The sequence below is a fragment of the Strongylocentrotus purpuratus genome, unplaced genomic scaffold, assembly GCF_000002235.5.
Source record: "Strongylocentrotus purpuratus isolate Spur 01 unplaced genomic scaffold, Spur_5.0 spur5_scaffold_5, whole genome shotgun sequence".
NCBI classification, from domain to species: Eukaryota; Metazoa; Echinodermata; class Echinoidea; order Camarodonta; family Strongylocentrotidae; genus Strongylocentrotus; species Strongylocentrotus purpuratus.
Genome location: NW_022145611.1, coordinates 2139962 through 2166907, shown reverse-complemented (window position 1 = coordinate 2166907; position 26946 = coordinate 2139962). Strand labels below are relative to the sequence as shown.

General features: G+C 37.7%; 1 protein-coding gene across 3 annotated transcripts in view; it reads left to right on the top strand.

Moving 5' to 3' along the window:
* The window catches only part of LOC575022 (HEAT repeat-containing protein 5B), a 79326-nt gene that overhangs the window by 45714 nt on the left and 6666 nt on the right, over positions 1–26946 (top strand). For all 3 annotated transcript variants that reach the window (XM_030999757.1, XM_030999756.1, XM_030999755.1), the window contains 25 exons: positions 488–737; positions 1323–1466; positions 2091–2341; positions 2851–2962; positions 3740–3892; positions 4607–4706; positions 5341–5450; positions 6421–6659; positions 7526–7732; positions 9109–9177; positions 9874–9995; positions 10475–10634; positions 11498–11687; positions 15111–15280; positions 15765–15933; positions 16189–16353; positions 17272–17397; positions 17892–18020; positions 18419–18600; positions 19845–19913; positions 20525–20704; positions 21125–21596; positions 23515–23787; positions 24765–25070; positions 26421–26645. In XM_030999757.1, the coding sequence (XP_030855617.1) occupies positions 488–737; positions 1323–1466; positions 2091–2341; positions 2851–2962; positions 3740–3892; positions 4607–4706; positions 5341–5450; positions 6421–6659; positions 7526–7732; positions 9109–9177; positions 9874–9995; positions 10475–10634; positions 11498–11687; positions 15111–15280; positions 15765–15933; positions 16189–16353; positions 17272–17397; positions 17892–18020; positions 18419–18600; positions 19845–19913; positions 20525–20704; positions 21125–21596; positions 23515–23787; positions 24765–25070; positions 26421–26645 (4573 nt within the window). The remainder of the gene's footprint in view (positions 1–487; positions 738–1322; positions 1467–2090; positions 2342–2850; positions 2963–3739; positions 3893–4606; positions 4707–5340; positions 5451–6420; positions 6660–7525; positions 7733–9108; positions 9178–9873; positions 9996–10474; positions 10635–11497; positions 11688–15110; positions 15281–15764; positions 15934–16188; positions 16354–17271; positions 17398–17891; positions 18021–18418; positions 18601–19844; positions 19914–20524; positions 20705–21124; positions 21597–23514; positions 23788–24764; positions 25071–26420; positions 26646–26946) is intronic.

Genomic DNA, 26946 nt, shown 5'->3' with positions numbered 1-26946 from the left:
TAACAAATGCTAAATTTCTATGACATATTTGCTCTCAGCCAATCAAACGTCATGATTTCAGTAGCTTATATCAGTTCGTGTAACTTGTTAACCAGTTTCATGAAACAGGGCCCTGATTTTAAGTATTTCATTTAATTCAAGAAGATACATTCTGAAAAGATCAATTGGAATCATAAACTATGATTTCATGACATCTCTCTTTTACACTTTGCCTTACTCTGCCCAGAAGGGATATGTAAACTATGAAGGATAAATCAAAAGACCTTAAACAGAAAATGTGTACATGGGCGAATAGCGTATCTCTTTGACATAAGTAACCCTTTGAGGTTACGCTGTCATGGTGCACACAAACACATGATGCAGGTAGACTCGGTCTAAACAACATTACTCATGATTAACACCATTCAACTTCAAGGCAAAATTTAAAATGAAATCTAATCTAGTTCTTGTTTTGTTAACACTGATTTCATTTTGTTTGCTATTGCAGGCTTATGTTGTGTTGGTGAAGACCTTGGGTGGTCTTTGGCTGGAGCGTAACCTGTCCCTCTTCATGGAACATGTCCTAGGTCTGGTAGCAAGCCCCAAGGCTACTCAGACCCATGTAGATGCTGTCTACTCTAGACGCTGTGTGACCTTCATCCTACAGTCTACCCTAGGTCAGATGCTAGGAGAGAAAGCTCAGGTGTCTGCTTGTAAGGAGCTCTGTAGGATCATTGCCAAACAGATGAATGCTGTGGGTAAGTTATAGACATGTCCTTTGATCACGTCAAAGCAGATGTTCCATGGTTTATGGTTCAGCACATTTACTTTTGATTCATAACCCTAAAACATGAACCATATGCACGAGCAGAAGGAACAAACTTAGGCACAGTTGGTTGTGGTTTATTTTTGAAAGCTACTTGTTTTTACATTATGAGGTATGATGCCAGGAGTTTAAAAAGGAAAATATACTTTAAAATCATCAAGTGATAAGGAATGGACAACTTTGAATTCAATGTTATTGTTTTTTGTATTAATAATCTGGCAGTAAATATGAAACTATTTCTTGTAGCAATTTAAAGAGGAAAAGCTTTTGATTCATTTTACATTAAAAGTACAATGTATCCCACTTGTTGATGGATGCTCTTTAATTTTTCTTGCTACAATTAGAAGTTAGATTAAGTTTTCCCTGATTTGTTAACTTTTAAACGAAACATAAGAGGTATGGGTAACAGCATCAATAATGCACAGAAAGCATAACACATGGGAATAGTAATAAATATAAGAGATTATGTTTTTTGTCGTAGAATAGTATTGATTGATCTTTTGTGATTTGTTTTCAGATCCTGTGGAAGGAGGGAATGATAGCAAAGGATCTGATGTGTTTGTGAGTCAGCATGTATTGATCTGTGCCCTGCAGGAGTTAGGGAGCCTGGTGAGGACTTTAAGTTCATGCTCTGCTCCACTCCTGGGAGAATCATCAGCTAGTAAGTCATTCTATCTTATTATAACAACCTTATAATGCTTATTAACTTGTTGCTAATGGATGAGCAGCCTAACCTCTGTACTGCCATATGTCACATCCTTCATCCTTGCTTTAGTCACAATTCCCGTACATCTTTCTCTCTCACACGGACACTGAAGTGGCCTACAATGCCTAAATTAGATTGTCATATGATGCATTCTGCTATCTCATCATTTAATAATAATAATATGTCTTGTTTACCCAGGGTAGCCTCATCAGTATTCATTAACAGGACAAACCATGCGAAGTAGTTAATTGTAAGATAATTACAATTACAATAATCTAAGTCTCAGTGAGTCATGTTAGAAATTCTAAACAATTGTTCCTGTAATGTGTTAGCAGGTTCTCTTTATTGCTTTGATGTCATAGATTTGTAGCAAGGGAAAGAAGGTAATGGTGCCTTTCTTTGGTTTAATGTACAATAAATTATGTTTTGTTAAGATGAAAACATTTGAAAGCATAGCTATTCACTGGTGAATGTAAAGTAATCTATAATCTGCCCACAACCACATACAAATTGATAATTATCCTTTCTGTAAACCTTCCTGAGAATCAAACTGACATTTCCAACTCATTCTATTTGCAGATATGTGTTACACAGTGCTGTCTGTGCTCCTGCACCCTAGCCCAGCGGCTCGGTTAGCTGGTTCTTGGTGTGTACGCTGTATCTCTGTAGCACTGCCGTCTCAGTTGACCAGGATGTTAGATGGTTGTATGGAGAGGATGGATAAGTACAAGAGCTCTCCTGAGGCTGTGTCTGGATACAGCTTTGCTATTGCTGCCATGCTGGGTGCTGTCAGAAGCTGCCCGTTAGGAATACCTCATGCAAAGGGAAAGGTAATGAGCTTTTCACACATTTTGACATACTAGTCACTTTACATGCATATATAAAGCCAGTTTTGTTCTTTTCTGTGGGTTACACATTAGAAATGTAATAACCAACTTTACTTGCTAATGATCTTTGTAAGAACTCTCTTTCTCTCTTTCTGAGAGAGCAAAGCAACCTGTCATAATTCATTCAAAATGCAACTTTGAAGCTTGTGTCTTCAAATATTGCTTACTGAATCAACAGTGTCATATTGCCTAAGGTTGGATTAGATATAAGGCAGCACACTTGTAGTTGTTTTCTATTTTTTTATATAATGAATTAAATACAATATGCTTCACATTTCGGGTAAAACTTTTGTTGTGGTAGTTTCCATTCATTTACATGTTGTTAAAAGAACTACTGCAGTTCACCTTCTGAACAAGCCTTTACTGTCTAGTGTCAGAGTAGTTTTCTTGTTTGATATCAGTCTAAGCAAGTGCAACATAAATGTTTGTTTCCTTTCCCTGTGACCTTTCAGCAAGTATTCAGTATGGCTGAGGATCTCCTGAGGACAGCCTCACAGAACAGTCGCATGTCACTGCACCGTACACAGGCTAGCTGGCTCATTCTAGGCTCTATCATGACATTAGGTAGGTTCATTCAACAAACTAACATTCAATGATGCTGACCAAATATATGATTCTTGAAACCAAATTGAAAATCACATTGTGTCACTTTCCGGTGTTTTTGTGGTGCGCTGTCAAAAATTTAGATAATTAACTTTATACTAGATCCTTACATATATATATATACAGACCTATAATTTAGATACCTGTAAACAAATGAAGTAACCAGTCAAATAAGGTTGTAAGGACTGGAAGCATTTCTTCAGATGTGACTGATGGTTGGCATAAAAATGAGGATAACAAGAAAGTTTTCATTAAAGTAGTCACCCGAAGAATCAAAAGTGTTTTGAATTGATGCAAAATTAATATCATTGCGAAGGGAAGCCTTACTGATCAAATATAACAACTTCCCTCTTCAAAATATGTTTGGGGCCCGCTGTAATCATCTCTCAGAAATGTTAATTTTGAGATCCAGATTTTCTGCCTTCAGCTGTCCTTGGTAGAGCGACAAGATTCAAGACGTCACATGCGAGACACAGTTAGCCACAAAGCATTTTAAGCTTTTCCATGATATCTATATGATTTTTCAGCAAATTATTTGTTTTTTTCAAGAGAAAATCTTTCCATCCATACATGATTTGTCCATAATTATCAGTTGTCGTGAATTTTCTTTAAAGCTCCTCCTTATTGGAATAACGATTATCACCATATCACTATAGATTGCATAGTTCAGATTCACTTTATTGATTAAGATATTAATGACCTTCACTCACCAAGCTTCCATCACTGTTTTCTCTGCAGGCACTCCTGTTGTACGGAATCACTTGCCCCGCCTCTTACTTCTTTGGCGTAATGCCTTCCCACGATCATCTCGTGAGATGGAATCTGAGAAGGCACGAGGGGATGCTTTCACCTGGCAGGTTATGCTGGAAGGACGAGCTGGAGCGCTATGTGGTAAGTTCTAAATTTAGGTTTTCGCTGAAAGGAACTTGTTCAAATAATGTTGGATAGCTTTCACTGCAAGCCATGCTTAGAGGCCAAATAAGGGTGCTGTGCAGTATTAAGTTATATCTTAATTGAACTGACTAGAATTATTTAGCATACCTACATTTGGCAAGTTATACTGAAAGGCTCAGTATGGTGCTCTGTGTTAAGTAATCAATTTACTTGCATCTTAGAGGATCTGGCTAGAAATATATTGGATAACCTTCAACTGGCAGGTTATACTGGAAGGCCAGATAGGCGTGCTGTAAGTCTTTTATTTAGGTTATCTTAAAGGAACAGGCTTAGAATCACGCTGGAAAACATTGTGAAAGTTATGGTCTTTCGTTGTAAAGTACTGTTCAGTGATTACAGTTAGTTTTCTGGTTATGAGTTATGATCTTGTTTATGATGTAGGAAATTGAAATGCTCTTATAATACTGGGACTGTGTATACCTGCAAATGTTGACATCTTACAAAAGATTAGGGACCATTTGTATAAAACCTTACTAAGCTACTTGTCAAATATTTAACAAGGCTGTAGCACATGGGATGAGCCCAGATCCACTCAAAAGCACAAGTACATATTGTCATCATTAACTTCTGGGGAATACTTTTAGAGTAATCATGCAGTGTATTGATGTATATCTCTCTTACTCTGTGTCTGTATCGTTTGCTTCTGTCCAGCCATGCAGAGTTTTATCCGTCATTGCCCAGAGCTGATCAGTGATGATGTCGTCAGGAGGCTTATGACCCCTCTGGAATGTGCTATGTCAATGCTATCTGAGTAAGTTCATTTTGTGCGTTTGTTTTACCTGATTGCTAAGAAAAGCATGTGTATGTTTGTAAGTAAGCAACCAGGGAACCGACGGCCTTAAGTTCTCTCTGAGGGATAATATACAAATAATGCAATGTGTTAGCGCAGGGCCAGTGCACGAAGTTTAGTCAGTGATCATCAACTTGGTTTTGAATCTGGGACATCCCAGTTACGAGACCACTACTCTACCACTGAGCCATCGCGCCTCCTGCTTTTAGAAAGATAGAATAGTTGTGTCAATTAAAGAATAAATACAGTTTGATATGTCCTCCATTTGATAAGCTTGTCTAAATATTTTTTTTTTGCCTAGAAAAGTAAAGCTGATGATGGTACTTTTCAGGCTTTTGCACCATGACTGTAGATAGATCTCCAAGGATTTGTCTGCCTTCTCCTCATAAGGAATCTACTTATAAGGCTTTAACAGCTGTTGTATTCAGTCATGGACAATAACTTTTATTTCGTTTATGCTAGTTTATTTTTTTAAAACTCTTTAAATCTTTAAACCACCCTGTGAAATGGTTTAATACTTGTAAGTGTACTATAAATGAATTGAATGTATCATGACTTGACTTGATGATGGTATGCCTATCTCTCTCTGTTGCAGGATCCATGAGGTGATCAAGTCTTATGGAGCTCACTTGAAAGCTTGCGCTGCTATGGTTAGACTCAGACTCTATGAAGTACTCAGACAGCTGCCACCTAAATCATATGAAGGTAATCATGGCGACACTCTTCCTTCAACCAGTTCTCATTCTAATAATTCTAAAGTACAGTCAAACCTGTCTTAACAACCACCTGTCTGTAACGACCACCTGTCCATAACGACTATTTAAAATCCCCACATGAGATTTCATGTAGTTAAGAATCTGTACACAACGACCACCTGCCCAACAGCCTTTCATTTTGCTTCCGCTGGTCACCAAAAATCGATGGGCTCTCTGCCTCTTTTTCTCGCTCGACTGAGCCGGCCCTTATAAAGCCACAGAAAATTGCACTGGCGGGTCTGCGAGAGGCGGCGCTAGTGGGCGGCACGCTGTCAATCAATTATTCAAAACCAAAATGGCCGTCAATGCCCGTCAACGCCTACCTGTCTACAATGGCCACTATTTGTGTTTCCCTAGGGTGGTTGCTACAGACAGGTTCGACTGTACATACCGGTATTTGAATGTACTCGGATGAATGTGATTTGTGATATTTGTGTGTTTTGGCAAAATCTAAAGAAACTACTGATTTAATAGTGACCTCGCCATTTATTATTTATTATGCAAAAAAACAACCACAAATTTGAAACCCAAATCCTTCCCTGTGTACCATGTTGCTAGTGTGGTTGTAGTAGGCCAGGAGCCAGTATACCTGAATAACGCCCATTATCTATACTACAAATGTGTGTCCCTGTACATTAATATCCTATGTGGTTGGTGGGGGGGGGGGGGCTGGGGTCCTTATACTCTGTGACAGTGTCAGAATGGATTTGTCTCAATTACCTCAGATTGTATGTCTTAAAAATGGACTTATCTCAATGTTTTGTTTTGGCTAGGTGAAAATAAAAGAAGAACTTGATATTATATCATTAGAAACATTTTGCAACCCTGTGATACAGGCATGTGTTTTATGACGTTTTATACTGTGGTATGTATGTTGCGATGATTTAGGGTATGTATAATCTTCCACTCTGCATTTATAGGGAGCTTCATTCCTCTGTTACGAGAGCTGGTTGCCGAGTTCACACTGACAGACAACCCAGCTAACACTACTACATCTCGCCTGCGCTCCCTCTGTCATGAGAATGATTCCATCATCCTAGGTTCCTGGATCCAGGATACAGATCACAAGTCAGTAGAGCTTCAGCTACAGCCAAACAGTGCATCAGGATCAGGAGCACTAGAGCATGATCCATCATCTCTCTACTGGGAGATCGGTCATGTAAGTATATCTCTCTATGTCTCTTCATTTGTTTATGTCTCTGTCTATGTCCCTGTGTCTGTGTCTGTGTCTGTCTTTGTCTCTTTCTATGTCTTTGTCTCTTTCTCTGTCTTTGTCTCTTTCTCTGTCTTTGTCTCTTTCTCTGTCTTTGTCTCTTTCTCTGTCTTTGTCTCTTTCTATGTCCCTTGTCTCTGTCTCTTTCTCTGCCTCTGTCTCTTTCTATGTCTATATCTACGTCTCTATCTCTGTCTCTATCTCTGTCTTTGTCCCTGCCTCTGTCTTTGTCCCTGCCTCTGTCTCTGTGTTTTAATCTGTCTCTGTCTCTGTCTCTGTCTCCATCTCTATCTCTGCCACTGTCTCTGTGTCTCAGTCTGTCTCTGTCTCTGTCTCTGTCTTCTCTGTATATCTATCATTCTTTCTTTCTACTCAACATGGTATCATTGGTATTATTATGGGATCATATTGGTCAGAAAAGTGCAAGGTAGTGACTTTTACATTCCATATTCTGAATGTAGATGATACTGAAATATTTGTCCTTTCCACATGCTTTTGCATTTGAAGAAATCTATCTGTTTGGAAGAAACTAACATCCACATTTTAAAAATGAATATGGTTTGAAGCCTTTGGGTAAGAGTTTTAATCTAATATTCTGCTCTATGTATGTAGTCTGAACAACACTGACTTTGTTTGTCAGCCAAATAGAAAAGAACATGGTTCAAGAGACTTTCTCCTGTTAGAGGAGTCATCCTATTGTATCATTGATTTAATGGTTATTGTTCCTTCTTTCCTTCCCTGAACTAAGTTGATGTCAAACTGGCATTGTTTGAGTCTCATTTTTGTATGTGGTCTGCTTGATTTGAAAACAGGAGGATGAGGTGCCAGGACCCCTGCCTCTAGGAGTGGCTGTCATAGATGCCTCTGTGACCCTCTTTGGAGTTGTGTTCCCTCATGTTGCGGACAAACATAGGAATAAGATCCTAGAACACTTCCAGGATTGTATTCAGAATGCTAAATCAGCCAGACAACAAGCAGTACAGATCAATATCTTCACCGCTGTACTTAGTGCACTCAAGGTTAGAATTAAGGCTTGTTCACAAATGGCGCACTCAAGGTTAGAATTAAGGCTTGTTCACACATGGTGCACTCAAGTTAGAATTAAGGCTTGTTCACACATGGTGCACTCAAGGTTAGAATTAAGGCTTGTTCACACATGGTGCTCTCAAGGTTAGAATTAAGGCTTGTTCACACATGGTGCACTCAAGGTTAGAATTAAGGCTTGTTCACACATGGTGCACTCAAGTTAGAATTAAGGCTTGTTCACACATGGTGCACTCAAGGTTAGAATTAAGGCTTGTTCACACATGGCGCATTCAAGGTTAGAATTAAGGCTTGTTCACACATGGTGCACTCAAGGTTAGAATTAAGGCTTGTTCACACATGGCGCATTCAAGGTTAGAATTAAGGCTTGTTCACACATGGTGCACTCAAGGTTAGAATTAAGGCTTGTTCACACATGGTGCACTCAAGGTTAGAATTAAGGCTTGTTCACACATGGTGCACTCAAGGTTAGAATTAAGGCTTGTTCACACATGGTGCACTCAAGTTAGAATTAAGGCTTGTTTACACATGGTGCACTCAAGGTTAGAATTAAGGCTTGTTCACACATGGTGCGCTTAAGTTAGAATTAAGGCTTGTTCACACATGGCGCACTCAAGTTAGAATTAACGCTTGTTCACACATGGTGCACTCAAGGTTAGAATTAAGGCTTGTTCACACATGGCGCACTCAAGTTAGAATTAAGGCTTGTTCACACATGGTGCACTCAAGGTTAGAATTAAGGCTTGTTCACACATGGCGCACTCAAGTTAGAATTAAGGCTTGTTCACACATGGCGCGGTAAACTGCAGTTCTTTGCATCTAAATGAATAGCAATTGCGCTCAACAAATAATTTTTGGATCTTAACATAGCTCTGTGTTACAAGATATAGAAATGAGAAGCAATTACACTTTATATCATGAATTTACTGCTTCATATCTGAATGATCATTTGGGGTCAATTTGTTTGCAAAGGAAATGGTGTGGAAGATCTATTGAAATTTTACAATTTGATTCCTATGCGTAACACATATTTTGTAAGGGAAAGATGTGTGATAAATGGCATTATAATCTGACTTATCTCTTTTGAAATCAAGTCTTTCATATGTGAAATTGAGGAATCATCTGGGGAGAAATCATAAATTTAATGATACTGCTTCAAATATAAACCATTTAACCCTTATACAACTTTTAAAAAGAATGTAATGTAAGTAGATAACTCAAAACTCTAGTTTCACATATTCTGATAATGTCTAGAATTATCTGTGATACATTGGGATAAGTGTGCTAGGGAATTTTGTGGTTCATACTGCTCTGCCTGCCTGAGTCATAGATGTATTTGGTTTATCCACAGGGCCTAGCTGATGCCAAACAAAGACTTGTAAACACCAAGGTTAGAAATGCTGCATACGCTTTGATCATGGTAAGTATAACAGCAGCCATCTTAGTTAAACATTTATTTGGTGTTTTATTCCTGTCTAGGGCCCCGTTGCGTAAAAGTTACAATTGATGGTAACTTTGTCATCAATGTCAACTACCATGGTAACGGGGCTCAACAGCCAATCATAGTTTGTCTAAAGTGACATTTTTGTGCAATAAGCCTAATATTCCTGAGCATGCTCAATTGAACTTATTTTTTAATATTTAATAACATTGCTTTGATTATTTTGATAACTACTTATCCACATCTTTTACACATTTGTCTAAATCTTAAATAATATTGCTGTGTGATGTTACCATTGTTATTTTGTTATATTGCTTTTGTATTTTGATGTTTGTATTACAATGTAAATATCTGATCACTATGTAAAACAGACAATATCAGTCTTGAGCTGCACGTCATGTTTTTCTTTTTTGATAAACCAATTCAATTATTACTGACAAAATGTACTGATCCTTAGCATGTTCAAGCTCCCTTGGACACACAGATTTCAAAACTTTTTTTGTCTCATGTTGTATCACATTGGATGAGTAATCATCATTTTGGATGGTTCAAGCTGTTCAGAGAGCTCGAGGCTGTATTCCTTTTTTTTGCAGAATATCCTTTTTGTGTTATTTGCTTTGATATAAGAAATATGTATACTATGTGTTAATGTGATTGTGTTGTTACTTGTTACAGGGTGCTCTTAACAATGGCAACCCCATCCTGAGATGTTCGGCAGGGGAAGCCTTGGGTAGAATGGCTCAAGTTGGAGGGGATAATACCTTCATTGCTCAGACTGCTCAGATGTGCTTTGATAGGTAAGATCCATATCAAACCTGCTCCTTTGCTAGATATACCAAAAAACCGATTTGGTCCCATGCTACCCATTATTAAATAAACTGAACTGGCTTCCAGTTACTGAGAGAATACAATAACAAATACTTGCTGAAACTTGTAGATCTTTGTCCACTATTCATCTCTTCACTCTTTTAGCAGCAGAAAACATTATTGTTGATTTGATGTACATCAGCTCTTTCCTTTCTCATTCCCAATCCTGAAAAACAAGCTGGCTTTTAATCCTTTCAATCCATTGTCCCACACCTACTGAAAAAACTCCCTGTATTTCTAAGAAATAGTACTTCACTTGACTTCTTTAAAAAAAAAAAACATCTAAAAACATACCTCTCCAATTCTTAATTTGTCCTCAGGGTAAGGGACAGCACATTGTATCCTCTGTAAAAGAAGCGATATGCATCCAATTATTGTTACTATTATTTCATCTTGTTTATTGTTGCAGATTAAAGACGGCTCGTGATGTGGTATCAAGGACTGGTAACTCCCTAGCTTTGGGATGTCTTCACCGTTATGTAGGTGGTATGGGGGCTGGTCAACATCTCAATACCAGCGTTAGTATCCTTCTTGCTCTAGCTCAAGATATAACATCTCCTGAAGTTCAGGTTAGTCAAACATCTATCCATCACTTAGAAAAAAATATAGATTGAATGATGTGTTTAAAGGTATAGACCAGTTCTGGTTGTGCGATTGCATTGTGAAAGAAACGTTGTGGAATCGATCGGAAAAGGTTGATCATCTAGCATATAAGTATTGGTGTGTACTGCAAGGTTCTGGAATCATCAAAATTATAAGAAATGTGGCCCAGTCTTGGTAAAGTTACAAGCACTGTACACAGAAAGATGTATATGGGACTACGTGATATCTATCCAGGCCTGATAGATATGATAATCTACCAAGTATATCAATTAGTAGGCAGTTTCCCAGCAAAATTTGTATCATCACGTATTAGTCAAAACATATTCTTTCACATGATTGATAAGAAGAGCTTCCATTTCATTTTTTTGAGAGGGGGCGTTTCCAAAACTGGTCTATACCTTTAACACTTCAGTTGCTTTTTTTTCCCTTTCTGCACAGTCGCTCATTTGCCACATGCGCATTTTGGCAAAAATCAAAAGGTGCTAATTGAGGGAAGGATTGCTTTGTGCAATACACTGGATTTGCAAAATTACCCATTAACGTTCTTGAGTAGCTCTATGACAACCCTATAAACAACTGTATAGATTAATTGTGCACTGGAAACAATTCAATATTCTTATGTTAACATATTGAGGACAGTGAGAGAAGGGGGGGGGGGGGATTTGGGAAATAGGTTAAAAAGAACTATGTCTGGAAAGTATTCCTAGCATTAATTACATAAGTAGAATGGACTTCACACATTCTATTTTTGTTTACATGTTCATTCATGATTACCTTCATGTACACTTGTTACGATATACATATTTTGTTTATGTACATGATCATTTAGATGTGGGCATTGCATGCCCTAGCTCTGATAGCAGACACTGGAGGTCCTATGTTCAGATCTTACGTGGAGCCTACCCTCTCACTGGTCCTGACCCTTCTACTGAGTGTACCGCCCTCTACAGTTGAGGTTCATCAATGCTTGGGACGATGCTTAGCAGCTCTCATCACAACCCTAGGGCCAGAGCTTCAGGGTATGTATCCTGGGCTATGGGCCCCGCCCATGTCTAGTAGGATCAAGTCTAATCATGATAATGGTGGCTTCTTGTATAGGTCTTACATGCATAACTGTCACACTTGACACTCTTTGTGATCCATGTTTTTGTTGTTTACCCCAGCTTTAGCAGGGCAGCTATTATGGCACTCTAGTACTTTAACTCTTTGTTTGCTTTGTTCGCCGATTTGCACGGACGTAGGCGTGCCAACTTCGCATTTTTGCACAGATGTATACGAGTCAATTAGACATTCATAATACCGCTCGCAGTGTGTAGCCACGCGTTGCGTTTACTATTGTTTACATTGTATACATCGCACACTTTCCGGTAAACTGTTTTTCTTCATAGTGTTACATTCGAAATTACCGTGTATTTAGCGGTTTTCTTTGGATTTTTTTTACTGATGTTACGATGGCACCTGCTGGAAAACGTCAACGTGTGTTTAGTGTAGAGGAGGCTCGAGATCTTGTTACTATGGAAGCATGGAGCATGGACTCTGATTCCGACGAATCGAGCAGTGACGAAGACTCTAGTGATAAAAGTGTTCCCTGAGAGTAGACTGATAGAATAAGAATGAATAAAAATTAATGAAAGAGCTAGAGATGACAGCAAGAAAGAGAGTAGACTGATAGAATAAGAATGAATAAAAAAAATGAAAGAAGGAGATAGAGATGACAGCAAGAAAGAGAGTAGACAGTGATAGAATAAGAATGAATAAAAATAATGAAAGAAAGAGATAGAGATGACAGCAAGAAAGAGAGTAGACTGATAGAATAAGAATGAATAAAAATTAATGAAAGAGCTAGAGATGACAGCAAGAAAGAGAGTAGACAGTGATAGAATAAGAATGAATAAAACTAATGAAAGAAAGATGTATCCTGTCTTGCCGTCATCTTTATATCTTTCTTTTATTATCTTTATTCATTCTTATGCTATCAGTGTTTACTCTCTTTCTTTCCGTCATCTCTATCTTATTATTATTATCATTTTCCTATCTATATGTACCCTATGTCTTGCCGTCATCTGTATATCTTTTTCTTATTATCTTTATTCATTATTATGCTATGAGTGTAATACTCTCTTTCTTGCCGTCATCTCTATCTCATTATTATTATCATTTTCCTATCTATATGTACCCTATGTCTTGCCGTCATCTCTATATCTTTCTCTTATTATCTTTATTCATTCTTATGCTATCAGTGTTTACTCTCTTTCTTTCCGTCATCTCTATCTTATTATTATTATCATTTTCCTATCTATAATTATGTACCCTATGTCTTGCCGTCATCTCTATATCTTTCTCTTATTATCTTTATTCATTCTTATGCTATCAGTGTTTACTCTCTTTCTTGCCGTCATCTCTATCTTATTATTATTATCATTTTCCTATCTATATGTACCCTATGTCTTGCCGTCATCTGTATATCTTTCTCTTATTATCTTTATTCATTCTTATGCTATCAGTGTTTACTCTCTTTCTTGCCGTCATCTCTATCTTATTATTATTATCATTTTCCTATCTATATGTACCCTATGTCTTGCCGTCATCTGTATATCTTTCTCTTATTATCTTTATTCATTCTTATGCTATCAGTGTTTACTCTCTTTCTTGCCGTCATCTCTATCTTATTATTATTATTATTTTCCTATCAATATGTATCCTATGTCTTGCCGTCATCTCTATATATTTCTCTTATTATCTTTATTCATTCTTGTGCTATCAGTGTTTACTCTCTTTCTTTCCGTCATCTCTATCTTTTTATTATTATCATTTTCCTATCTATATGTACCCTATGTCTTGCCGTCATCTCTATATCTTTCTCTTATTATCTTTATTCATTCTTATGCTATCAGTGTTTACTCTCTTTCTTTCCGTCATCTCTATCTCATTATTATTGTTATTTTCGTATCAATATGTATCCTGTCTTGCCGTCATCTTTATCTCTTTCTCTTATAATCTTTATTCACAGTAAAGTCCTTTCATTTCATATCACTATTTCTCTCTCATAATGTCTCTCACGTCCGTTCTCCATATTTTATTCATTGCATACTCCACTCGTCAATCATTTCTGATAATAAGCTCTCTCACAATAAAGTAAATGGAAAACAATGCAATATAGTTTATATTTTAAGATTGATTCATTCTTTCTTTGTATATCTATGGCTGTGATAAATGTACTTGAAATCAATTTTATTGAGGGGTAAAGAAGGTGAGAGAACAGATGCGGTGAACATTCATAATGAGACATTTCAATAAGATGCTGATTATGTCATGTATATCACATATAATATATTATGCCTATACCATTTTTACATGCTCATACCAGTGGGCAAAATCAATAACATTCTCTTATTTCTTATTGACTTATCATGGCACAACAAAGAAAAACATCCCCACGACGTCCCTTTTCATGCCCCGCTAAACCGGACATTGACAATAACCTGGGGTAATAGGGATTTCAATGGGCAGATTAGCCCATTGTCAAGGGTGGCTGAGCGGGGTACTTTCAAGTCTCTCCCTATTGAACTTCTTTTCTTCAACAACCTAAATACTAACCTTCTGAATTGTTAGAATACTTGAGCAAGGTATGTAAAGAAAGGTAAGAAGTCCACCTTTCTAATAGATTCGATTTGAAGATGTCTTATCATTGCTAAATAAGAAATTCTAGAGGGATAAAAAAACTGCCGTAAATAAGAAAAATTAAACATTATATAATTATGATTATTATAAAAATGATAATTCAAAATATAACAAATGACGGTTCATCGAAAAGCACGTTTTCCGGTCTACAACTTTGCTGCACAATATTTTTCATCATGATCATCCAGTGAAGAGTTATAGCCTCTTGATTCAGCAGAGTCAATAAAGATTCCCTCGAAATGTGTGACCCTAAAAGAATGTGGCACAGGGGGGTTTTTTAAGTGGCGCATAAAGAGTTAAGGGATTAATTCCTGTCAGGCACCCATTTATCCTACCTGGGTTGACTTTTGCAAATGTAGTTAAACGTGGCGCATACATAATTAGTGATGTTACAAGGACTCAACCCTGTACCTTGTAACTCATAGTTCTTGACTTATCTCCAAGATCTTGACACCTTTAAGATCAATCGAGACTGTGAAATGCTTGCGCTAGTTGGTCAGGTGTTTAAATTCATGTTGTACAACTACTTGCTTGTTATACTTAGTCTATTGAACCAAGAGATAGGACACAATGCCAATATATTTCCTGAACTTTAATGTACTGTTAATTGCTGCGATGATATTAATGGGCCCAAATACTTTGATTAGATAAATGAATACGTAATTAGAATTAGGTTAGGGTTAGAGTAGGGTTAGGTTTAATAAAAAGAGCTTAATGACACCCAAAAGAGTATATCTTACTTGTTGTTTCTTGATGATCAGGTAATCGAGGTAACATAGCCACAGCGAGGACATCGTGCTTAGTAGCCTGTGCTATCATGCAGGATCATCCAGACTCAGTGGTTGGAGCAGAAGCTATAGCATGTCTTCAACAGCTTCACATGTTTGCACCTCGTCATGTCAATCTATCAACTCTTGTTCCTGATCTTTGTGTAAGTCGTATGTATTATATCATCTTTATAAACCCCTGATTTTTTTGCGCAGTCTTTGTTTTTGTGTTTGTTATATCTATCACAGGTTTATGATGTGCACATGTAATTATTTAGTACTTTCTGTTGAAGTTTGGAGGCAGTCAAGACCTGTTTCTATCATTGTTTACTAAGATAACTTACTTTAAATTATATATTTCAATTCAAATTCAATTCCAATTTATTTTTCCATTAAAATATATTGGAAGGAGCTGATTGTACAAACGAGTAGGGGCCATGTACAAATATCTAAGTGAAAAATATTTCAACCGATTCATTTTATCCATATCAGGGATATACAAGTATTGATAAGCTTCAGAACTTATCTAGAAATGAAACAAGATTGTATTAATTTGGAAATATCATATAATTATGAGAAAGGCATTTCTCAATATTGGTTTGATTAATAGTGAGCATGGCTGAACATTATTTTGTTGTTTTGACTCAGACTGCTTTAGGAAGTGTTCATCTGTTATTGAGACGTGCAGCGGTGGCGTGTTTACGACAGCTCTCCCAACGTGAAGCCAGAGAGGTGTGTGAGTATGCCCTACAGCTGGCTAAGACTGAGAAACAAAATGTGACTGTACAAGGTGCCAAGTCAGATGCAATAATTACTGGTGAGTATTCTTCTCATTCATCTCATCCATCTTGTGAAGAAAATAGTTGGAAGCTAAACCTTGTTTAATGCTGTGCTAAACCATGGCAGTTTTTGAATGATGTATGATATATTCACAAATAGTACTTCAACTTTTAGAGAACACATGTTTCTTGAGTGTGAAGTGAAATCCAGTTTGCATACATGTATCTATGTGCCACTATATAAGATTAAAAGCTATTATGAAATATGATTTGAATGACTCTCTTTATTTCAGAAACGGGTTTGGAAGGTCTACTCTTCACCATGCTAAACAATGAGACCGATGCTAAGATGTTATCCAATATTCATGATACATTAATCAGTATGTTACATGAACTAGTGATGGAGAACCTAGCAGGATGGCTTACTCTCTCTAAGGCTGTCCTCTCAGCTTCTACAGGTTGGTTCCTTATTCTCTCTCTCTCACCTCTCCCTCTCTACCTCTCTCTCTCTCTCTCAGTAGATGATAAATTTATGTACAATCAAACCTGGGCCCTGTTTCATAAAATGCCACAATGTTGATAGCTTATTAACATTCATTGTAACTTATAATTAATAACAATTTTTATCAAACAGGGCCCAGCTTTTGTGATCACCTGTATAGAAAGATCACATGTCTATAAAGAACCCATTGTCTGTTTCCCTTATGTTGTGTTTCTTATTGAGACATGTACTAAAAGAACCTGTCCATAAAGCAGTCTTTATACAGGTTCCACTGGATTTTTAATTCATGTGTGGCAAGTTTCATGTAAACTTTTGATTGAAATATTTATTAAATGACTGATAAAAGTCACTTAATTTTTAATGTTCCCATTGTTGTTGGAGTTACATCAAATTTGATGAAAGATACCGCCACTTGGGCCATACATTAGAACACTGCTGTATGATGTTTTTGCACAAAATAGTGATTTATATTTGGAGAGTTTAATTGTAAAAGGAGCTAAATCCAATTTGCGTATTTTCGAATGTATGTACATCTTTGGATATATGTTCCAGGTGTTCCCCTTGACCAATATTACATGTATATGGTTTTAAAAAATCTACCAAGTATTCTTTTATTTTTGCTGAATTTTTGAATAGTTTTTTTTTCATGGATTTAGCTCCTTTTTGATATAAACATAATATTTTGTAGCTGATGTTTTTTAAAAATATTTCTAGATAAATTTCAGAATGTGATATAGTGCATTTTATTCCCATGTAGGAAATAAGTATTTAAAGACAAAACTCAATTTTTATATAAATCGATTAAGCTTCTTTTGGAATGAAGCTCTTCATTATTTTGTTGAATACTAAAAGTGGTTGTTGATTTTGATCGTAGATTCTGATTCCATGCCGACACCAAACAAGTCAAGGGAGGAGATTGAGGTGGATGATGAGAAGACTAAAATGGATGAAGATGTTGCAACGTTTAAAGCTCCTGACAAGATTGACACTCATCCAACAGGTAGAGAATAGTCCAATCAACTTCTTTCTAAATTAGAAATTTAGTTGAATATTCTGTAATGATTAAAGGCCGTTTACAAATCAATATCATTAAAAACAATATTGGCATTTACAGGTATATAACACTCTTACAGTAACTGTTTCATAGTGCTTAGATTATTCATGTATTCATCTGGTAATTATTTGGAGTGCGAAGTAATGTTTGCCACTTTCATAGAAAATACTTGATTTGCATCAATCTGTATCTACATGTACATGGATGTGTTGCCAATTTGAAGATTGAAATGCTAGTTTCCCACAAACTATAATTTAGACGGCAAGAGTGAAATAAATGACTCCTAAAGTTTGGAATGATACATATAGAGTGTCAGCAGTCTCAACATTTGTAAGAAAAAAAATCATTTGTGTGTAGCCTATTCCATCTCTTGGTAGATTAAAGCAGGCTACCGTCTCATAATACAGAGGTTTAACTTGCTGTTTTTGTGATGTGTTCAGTCCCTCCCAGATGGCCTACAAGAGTGTTTGCAGCAGAGAGTGTGCGTCGTGTCATTCAGATCTGTGATGGTAACACGGTACACTTTGACGTAGCTCTAGCAAGGGAGATGAGAGTCAAGACTACTACAAGTGAGTTTGATTTTGTATGGCGTTGCCTCAAAGTTGTATTACAGGTATGTCAACAATAGATATACTTATTCATTAGCCATTTTCATGGACATCCCAGGTTACTTGACTTAGATATTAGTTGGATTAACAACTGGCATTGTTACAAGTAAGGATAGTGGCTAAAGAATATGGCATGGAGTACAATATTCTTCCACACAATCATGTATTTCTGGCTTTGACCACTTGAGGAACCATGTTCCATATACAATTAAGTACATGTATCTGCCAATGTTATAGTTCTGTCAGTAGGTGAAAAATAGCTGATTGATGTCATTTAACTCACAAATCTTGTCGGGTAAAATATGAGTTGCATTGAAATTATGGAAGTATAATCATCATACTTGGAAACTCTTTTACAGACAACTACCTAGTGTTGCATCTGTCGGACCTGGTGCGTACAGCATTCATTGCTGCTACATCAGAGAGTAACCAACTGAGGAAAGCAGGTCTACTCCTGCTTCAGGATATCATCAAGCAGTTTGCTAGGGTACCTGAACCAGAGTTTCCTGGTCATTACATCATGGAACAATACCAAGCACAGGTACGTCATCTTAAGGAGGTTCAGCAGAAATGTTTGTGCATACCTTAACTGCGCAGGGCCAGCTGGCTCACAAGCTTAGCTTCTAAAGAGGTCCTAAAACCCTTCAGTTTATGATGTAATCAAGTTAAAATATGTTGATTGATGTACTATTACCAGTCTTTTTTTATGTTAAAGATTATATCATGTTTTGTGTGGTTTTGAATAAAATGAACTGAACTGAACTGAACTGGTTATATATTCAGCAAGCACAATGCCTGGAGTTCCCCGGAATCATGTAATCAGTAAATACATGATCAGCTGGTCCTGCACAGCTGAGGTGCACATAAAAATTTCTGTGGAACCTCCTCAAAGCCCCTCAACCACAGAGAACACCAATTCACTTTGATCTTCCATTTTCATCCCCAAGTACAGAAAACAGGCTGGCTTCAACCCCTTTCAATCCATTGCCCCACATCTATGGAAAAAACTCCCTGCATTTGTGAGAAATAATATTTCATGTGGCTCCTTCAAAAAACATCTGAAACAATACCTCTACAATTCTTTATATGATGGTTGACTAAGGGAGAACGTCTAGTTTCCTCTGGAAAAGGATCTATATATCCATTATCTATCGTTATTTATTATTATTATCATTATTAAAGCTACTTTTCTTTTTCAAAGAAAGTGACAGTGCATAGATATCATGTTCGCACTATTTGAAACAGCTTTAAGTGAATGTCAAAGAGGAATTTTGTTACAGAATTTTTTTTACTGACTGTGATGAGTAAAGATGACTTTTAAATCAACTAATGTCATTTTTGAACAGAAAATTGTAGTGTTCTCTTTTGTTAGTTATCTTGCTGACTAGAACAGTTTGGATGAATTTTTTATATTAAAGCAACCTTAAAGAAGAGATGCTAGGAGTGGTATGATGAACCTAGATACTTAAGACTAAAGCATATTAGCCCAAGTAGTACATCAGGGGATTCGTCTTTCTCAACAACAACAATAAATAAAGAAATGAATAAATACATAAGGCCAACCCTCAATTTCTATTTTTTTAAAATTGTTATCACTAATGCAGGAAATAATACTGGAATACTGGAGCAATGTCTAGATGCATGTTAATGAAAACTTAAACAATGTATTCCAAGTCTGTAAAGAAAAGAAATATAATGGTTGCAGGACTTCCTAAAATAAGTTTTTGACTGATCTTTTTAAAAACCCATCTTGTTTATGATAAAATGCTTTGTTTTGATGATTAGGTGGGTGCTGCTTTGAGACCAGCCTTCTCTTCAGAAACCCCATCTGATGTCACTGCTATGGCATGTCAGGTATTTACAACCATGCATTATATGTCAGATATCCTGTAGATGGCTCCATGTTCTAATATGTAGTATACATCAACAACAAAATGTGTGAAACTTATTTTATATGTGCTATAATTTGTATTTTTGCTTCAACTTCAAATTTTGTAATTATTTTTTAAATGACCTATTAATATAAAATACCAATGATGATAATATACAGTTTGATGTGTACATATTTGAGTGTAGGAAAGAGAAGACTACAGGAAAGTATGGTGAAACTTGTCTGCCATAGTTCCCCTGCGAAACATACATTCAAATAAAAGTTAATTGCTGTCCTCTTAAGGTTTTAATGGTATTTTTGACTTTGTCAAACAAGTTATCATAGCCTGTTATATTCAGTACATGTACAACAGACAATTGGAACATGCATGTCAACTTTGCATTCATAGATGCAGTTGTTCTGTTAGTACATAATTAATTATAAATCAAGATTGTTGTCTGTAGATGTTTGACTTGGAGGAAGAGGAAAAATGAAGTTCATGTAGGTTATTTGACACATTTAGTACATTCAGAATCTGTGAGTCTCATCAGTGAAGGTTTTATCATATTTTCCCTCTGTGCTATTGATTATGCAGGTTGCTAGTGCGTGGATTGGCAGTGGGGTAGCACATGAACTCAATGACCTGCGTAGAGTTCATCAGCTGCTTGTATCGTCCCTGGACAAGCTGAAAGTAGGAAAGGGCGCCCCCCTGCAGCTTTATAGTGAGAGTGCATTCACCATGGAGAAACTGGCTGTCATCAAGGCCTGGTCCGAGGTACAGTCCCACGCAAACATGGCATGCAAAATATTAGAGATCAGGATGCTCTTTGAAGCATGCAATGACTCTTAAGTATTTTAATTGATCGTCTTCTTCATTATAAATATTTGTAGGATGGTGATTTCTATTATGTAATGAATGAAAGAGAAAGTAGCAGCACTTATTAAAGAGACACAAATGCTATGATTTTGCCACTAAAAAGTTGATCCAAAGAAGTATGTTTTCGATGGTAATAATAGGATCGTGTGAATGGAAGTACATGAGCTACGGCTAAAGGTTTATTCCAAGGGACAGGGTATTCCAGGAGAAATATTATATTCAATTGCAATGTTGTATAGCTTTAGTTTTCATCCTGAGATGACCAAGACTTCCTCTCATTCTCTTTGCTATTCCTGACTGATTTGATTTCTCTTTCAGGTATACGTAGTAGCCATGAAGCAGTACATGTCACCCTCTAGTAACTCTAATACCAACGGAGAGGACTACTCCACAGAGAAACCTTCAGACAGTCTATTGACCCTGGTCCAGCCTGAGCTCAAATCTCTCAACAAGTATTGGTTAGCTGCTCTGCGGGACCACGCCCTGCTGGCCTTACCGGAAGACTTCACCAGTCAGTTACCTCCAGAGGGCGGTGCCTTCTACAATGCGGAAGCCACCTCCACCACCAGGCCCCATTACCTCAAGGCTTGGGCTCCCATCGTCTACGCTGCAGCGCTGTGGCTGGATGCTGGAGGGTTCCAGGTGATAGAAGAAAACAGTGATGGTAGTTATACCAGTCCAGCTAACAGTGGTCCTATGCTACCAGGTATGGCTGTCATACCTACTGGTAATGCTGCCTCCATGAAGAAACCAGAAGAAATCAAGAGTGATTACTTCCACCTTATGATTGGTAAGCTCCAACTTTACTTAACATTTCATTGTGGACATGTTTTTTTCACTTTCTTATATATTAAAAAAAAACTAAACATGACTGAGCATTATGCTAGGAGTATCTCATTCCATATGTTATTAGAGGTAACATGCTATCAAAACCCTCCTCAATACAATTCAAAGCAGTAAGGATGACAAATTGTTGCGTACTCAGGATTATAGTCAATCATAAGATGATGACTTAATTCCTAATCAAATAATTGGTTGAAAGCGTACATGTGACCAGGCATTTATTTTGCCTAACGCGTAATTTGGGTAATGACCGGTCATTAACACATCTAGCTTGTTGCTGCTATCATAAGTGCGACACAAGTCAGATGTCCAATATTAGATGCACGCAAGGCAAGGTACGCCTCAATTTGCGCATATTTTAAACCATGGGTTATGTAAATGTGGATTTAAACCAATAGATTTAAAGCTCCTTTGTGAATTCGGGCCTTTGAGTTTGATATGAGGGTGATATTGATCAAATAACAAGGATCCAAGTCATAATTTTATAAAAACAAATAATACACATCATTTTGTACGGGCATTATAAAATTACCCACACTCGGCACCTTTGAAAAAGTCTAACTAATGCCCTCTCTGTTGTGTATTATTTGTATATTAATCTTGGTAATAAGGCATTGCGCAGATCACAGATGAATAAAAATTATTCTGACTTGTCATGAAGTATTTTCATAAGGAAGTGCAGAGATGCCAACCGTTACGGTTTCTCCGTATTTGTTACGGTTTTAATGCTCTTGTTACGGCGTTACGGTAAACAATCAAAAGGTTACAGGGAAACGATAAATAAAATTACATTATAGCGAATACCGCCTTATCACATGCCTCCGTACACAGCGCTGCATGTCGCACGCAATTACTCATAAGTTCACTGAATTTGACTACACTGGATAGGCACTTTCACACCCATAGTCCTTCAGCCGCCATCTTGTTTAATAATTCCAAAACAACACGGCTGCCGTCATTACTGTTTTGATACTAGTATACTACGTGTGGTCGTGCATTTTGGGGGAGCATGGTGGTGGATGATCGTGCGTGCGGCGCCCGCAATACCCATTCACAGTATTATAGTAGCGAAGACTTCGGTGATTCAGCGGGCGCATTGCAAGTGCGGTATACGGTGTGTTGTTGTTCATGAACGCCGGGCCTAGCGGCCTGGGCTGGTGTGTCTGTGGTACTGGTGAGTGTACGTGTGCGTGTGTAGGATACGAGTTCTGCCATTTGACTGTGGATTTGAATTTGCCGTTCGACGCTTGAACAAGGTGTTTTCTTCCTGAATATTATCATGGATTCACTCAAAAGAGCGAGTACCCAAAGAGGAGATCCTTTGACTGCAAACAGATTTAAAAAAAATGTTTTTATGCACATCTTTATTTTTGACTTAAAAATGGTAGGTTCGAAATGCAGTAAGAGTGATTGGGTGTTTGTGTACATTTTGCGCGAAAATTATGCTGCGGTGTCTTGCGTTACGGAAAGACCCCCATTTGTTACGGACAAATGTGGTAAATGTTACTGACAGCCATCCTATAGGGTTGGCATCTCTGGGAAGTGAAAGGATATATGACAAAGAAGCTTATTCAATCCAATCCAAAAGATATTTGATATAGTGCCTTTTCCTTGCAGTTACAAAGCGCCATCACTAGCATCGTCATCATCATTTCTGAACATCACTTTTGCGACCAGTTTGTGACAGGAGTGTATATGCCAGAATATTTATAAGGAGGGAAAGCTGAATAAATTGTCATTGTAATTTAGTGTATTATTTCAAAACTTAATGCATGTTTATGATCATTATTGTATTTAGTGATATATATGAGCAGCATTCATGACTACAACTATACCAATCTGTCGTTCTCTGTACTTACAATTAGGTGTTTGTGTTGAGAATCTGTCTAATCACCGTGCCACCGAGCCCCTTCAGAACATTTCATCCTGTCTTCAAGCCATCCATACCCTCCTGGATGACCTCTGGCCTCGAAGACAGCTCGTCGCTGACCCCTCACTACCCATAGAGCTTCTCAATGTGTTGCATCGTCTACTGCTGACCAGAGAGAATCTCTCCACTCACCTTCAGGTCATCAGTGTGGTCAAGCAGGTTATTAAAGCCATGCAGGAGAAGATAGAGGGACAACGCAAGGTCAAAGGTGAGAAGAATGGGCTCATAAGATCATATTTCCATTAGTTTAGGGATAATGATAATAATAATAACAATATTTATAAAGCGCAACATATCCATCTCTAGAGATGCTCAAGGCGCATACAAATGATTGAAATTTATATCAGGAATTCAACATACTTAATATTAAAGAAATATTAAATGTTAACTTGCATTATAGATCACACATCTTCATGATGCCATGGTACATGCAATGTGGCACAGTGTGATTATTTGTTTGGCATGCATTGTATAAAGAGAACATTGAAATTTAACAATATGCATTACGCATTAAGCATCAGGTTAGTTTTAAGCCCAATTTCAAAAGTTGAAAGCGTGTTGGCAGTCTGAATAGAGAAAGGTGACTTATTCCACAAATAAGGAGCTGCTGATGCAAATGCTCTATCCCCCTATTTCTTTTGGTACGTATTTCTTTAAGCCTAACATTATGTGATGAACATAAACCAAAACGACCTGCGGAGTGGGGTGATAGAAGGGATGAAATATATTCTGGAGCTAGATCATTTAGTGCATGATAGGTGAAGAGTAGAATTTTATAGATTACACTTTGATCATGGTACTAAATAGATTGATGTGAATATGGGAGACTAGTCATATGTAAAAAAAGAATTGCTGTTTTGCTTTATTATGATATGATCTTTGAACCTCATCCTGATTGTTTTCTTTACTTGTGGACCATGAAAGTCATCTTCATTTAATAGGATGTTGTTTCTCTTGTTTTAATTGTTTAGAAATATTTATTTTAATGCATGCAGTGTGGATCACTAAAGTTATGGTGTGAAGTACCTGCTTTTAAATGTACAAGTGTCTGTATGCTTTCACTGTGAACCAGGAAGCTGTAAGAAAAGTCCTGGATATGTCAGACTGAAAGTGTGTGTGCCAATGAACAGTCTGCATTGGGCACTAGCAAGAGGAGAGTCAGTTTCCAATCTTTTCATCCTCTAGGTGAGAGTATTGAAAACAAGGAGAAGTCTGAGAATGAGAAGGAGAACCTAGACTGGGATTCTGACATCGGTGAAGGTGGGACAAGTGGAGAGGTGGTCCCTGGCAAGTCGGTGGTCTTTGCTACCTTAGAGGTGTGTCTCTGCATCCTAGTCAGGCAGCTGCCCGCCCTCAACCCATCAGGAGGAGCCAGTGCAGCTTCTATACATAGCTACTCTAAGAATGCAGGACTATCTGATGAAGCTAGTCATCTTATCTCAGCTACAGTCCTCATCATGGCTGAGCTACCGTCACTCTGCTCACCAGCAGGTAACCCTCTCATTTCACTCTGCTCACCAGCAGGTAACCTTCTCATTTCACTCTGCTCACCAGCAGGTAACCCTCTCATTTCACTCTGCTCACCAGCAGGTAACCCTCTCATTTCACTCTGCTCACCAGCAGGTAACCCTCTCATTTCACTCTGCTCACCAGCAGGTAACCCTCTCATTTCACTCTGCTCACCAGCAGGTAACCTTCTCATTTCACTCTGCTCACCAGCAGGTAACCCTCTTATTTCACTCTGCTCACCAGCAGGTAACCTTCTCATTTCACTCTGCTCACCAGCAGGTAACCCTCTTGATTTCATCCGTTCAAATGAAAGAAAGATATTTAGGATCAATTATTTCATTCAAAAGGGACAACAGTATAAGGTTCCTCTGTAGTGCACTGTTTTCTCATTTCTCAAAGGCAGCACTAAGAATGCGATATGAAGATTCACCCGACTTCTTTGGTACTCGGTAGATGATCCTCTAAGATACTTCCCATGGGATTTAATCTTGAAATGGTTGTGGTAGAGAGTTGACTGAAGGGGAGATAGGACCTTTGAGAAGGGCTGCTTTACATTTCATTGCATCCGGTTAGCTAACTATTGAAGGATGTTGCATCAGGACAGTTGAAAATATTTTCCACGTGATTGGGATCCATTATTAGCACTAATTAAATAAAAGAATAGTTATTAAGACGATATACCTTGATTTATAACTCAAAGCTTAAACAATGTGTTTAGATGTTAGACATGAGATGATGGACAAAAATGGCTCACTACTGAGTGCCCATATCAGCTATTCAAAATTAAAGATAACATGTTAAAGATGGTTATGAAACAAAATGAAATGGCTATAGTTTATTTCCAAATACATGTATATGTGAACAATTGGTAATATTCTTAACTTGGGTAATTGAGAGTTCAGGCAATTCTCGCTACCCCAAATAGCGATTCTGCCGAGATCCGGGGAAAATCCTGAAAACGCGCATTGCATTATGGGATAGCTTTTCGACATTACAGCTTCCTGTGCAGGCGTTCGTGATCACAACCCTCTCTTTCACGGTAGAGTTTAACGGCCTTTTGTGCTAAAGTCACTAATTCTGCCCGAAGCTTTCCATTGCATATTATAATCTGTACAAATTACACTGATTGGCATCGATTTTAGCGTGCGTGAAAACTCTGCACAGCGAACACAGGCGCTAGCGCCAGCGGGATGGGACTCTATACCGGAAGTTGTAGTGACGACCCGAGAGAGTGAAAATTACCTCGTCTCGCGAATTTCGAGATTTTCGTACCTATTTAGGGTAGCGAGAATTAAATGTATTTGCTAACCCAGTTGACCTTGTATCCTGCAGGAAGCGTATCAGTATTACCCACAATCCTCTGCCTAACAACCAACGTCCTTCGGGAGACGGCCGAGCCCTCTCTTGATGGTAAGAGTGCTCCAACGGTCACATCGTGTATGCAGGCCCTGCGTTCCCTGGCTACCTGTTCCTTTGTCAAGGATCCTAGATGTGCTAATGATTGGGAGAAGTTTCTTCAGAGTACCCTGGCTACTATCCTCGATTACTCCAACCCAGGTGACTAACTGAGCAGCTTTACAGGCCGGGCCAACTTCTCAAAACTTTCATGAATCTAAGGCAGTGAATATCTCATTAAAACGCATGTTAATTCTGTATTATGTATTCCTAGAAGATTTCCGTTTATAATGATGGTTTCAAGAAAGTGGCTTCAGCTCTCATTATTTTCTCTATGTACTAGAAGTGTACGCATGAAATGAAGATAAGACTCAGTAAACTGGGGGATGTGTTATGATGATGTAAGTGTAATGTGCCTTACATTTACTGTATCTTTGTATTACAGATATCAGTAAATATGCTT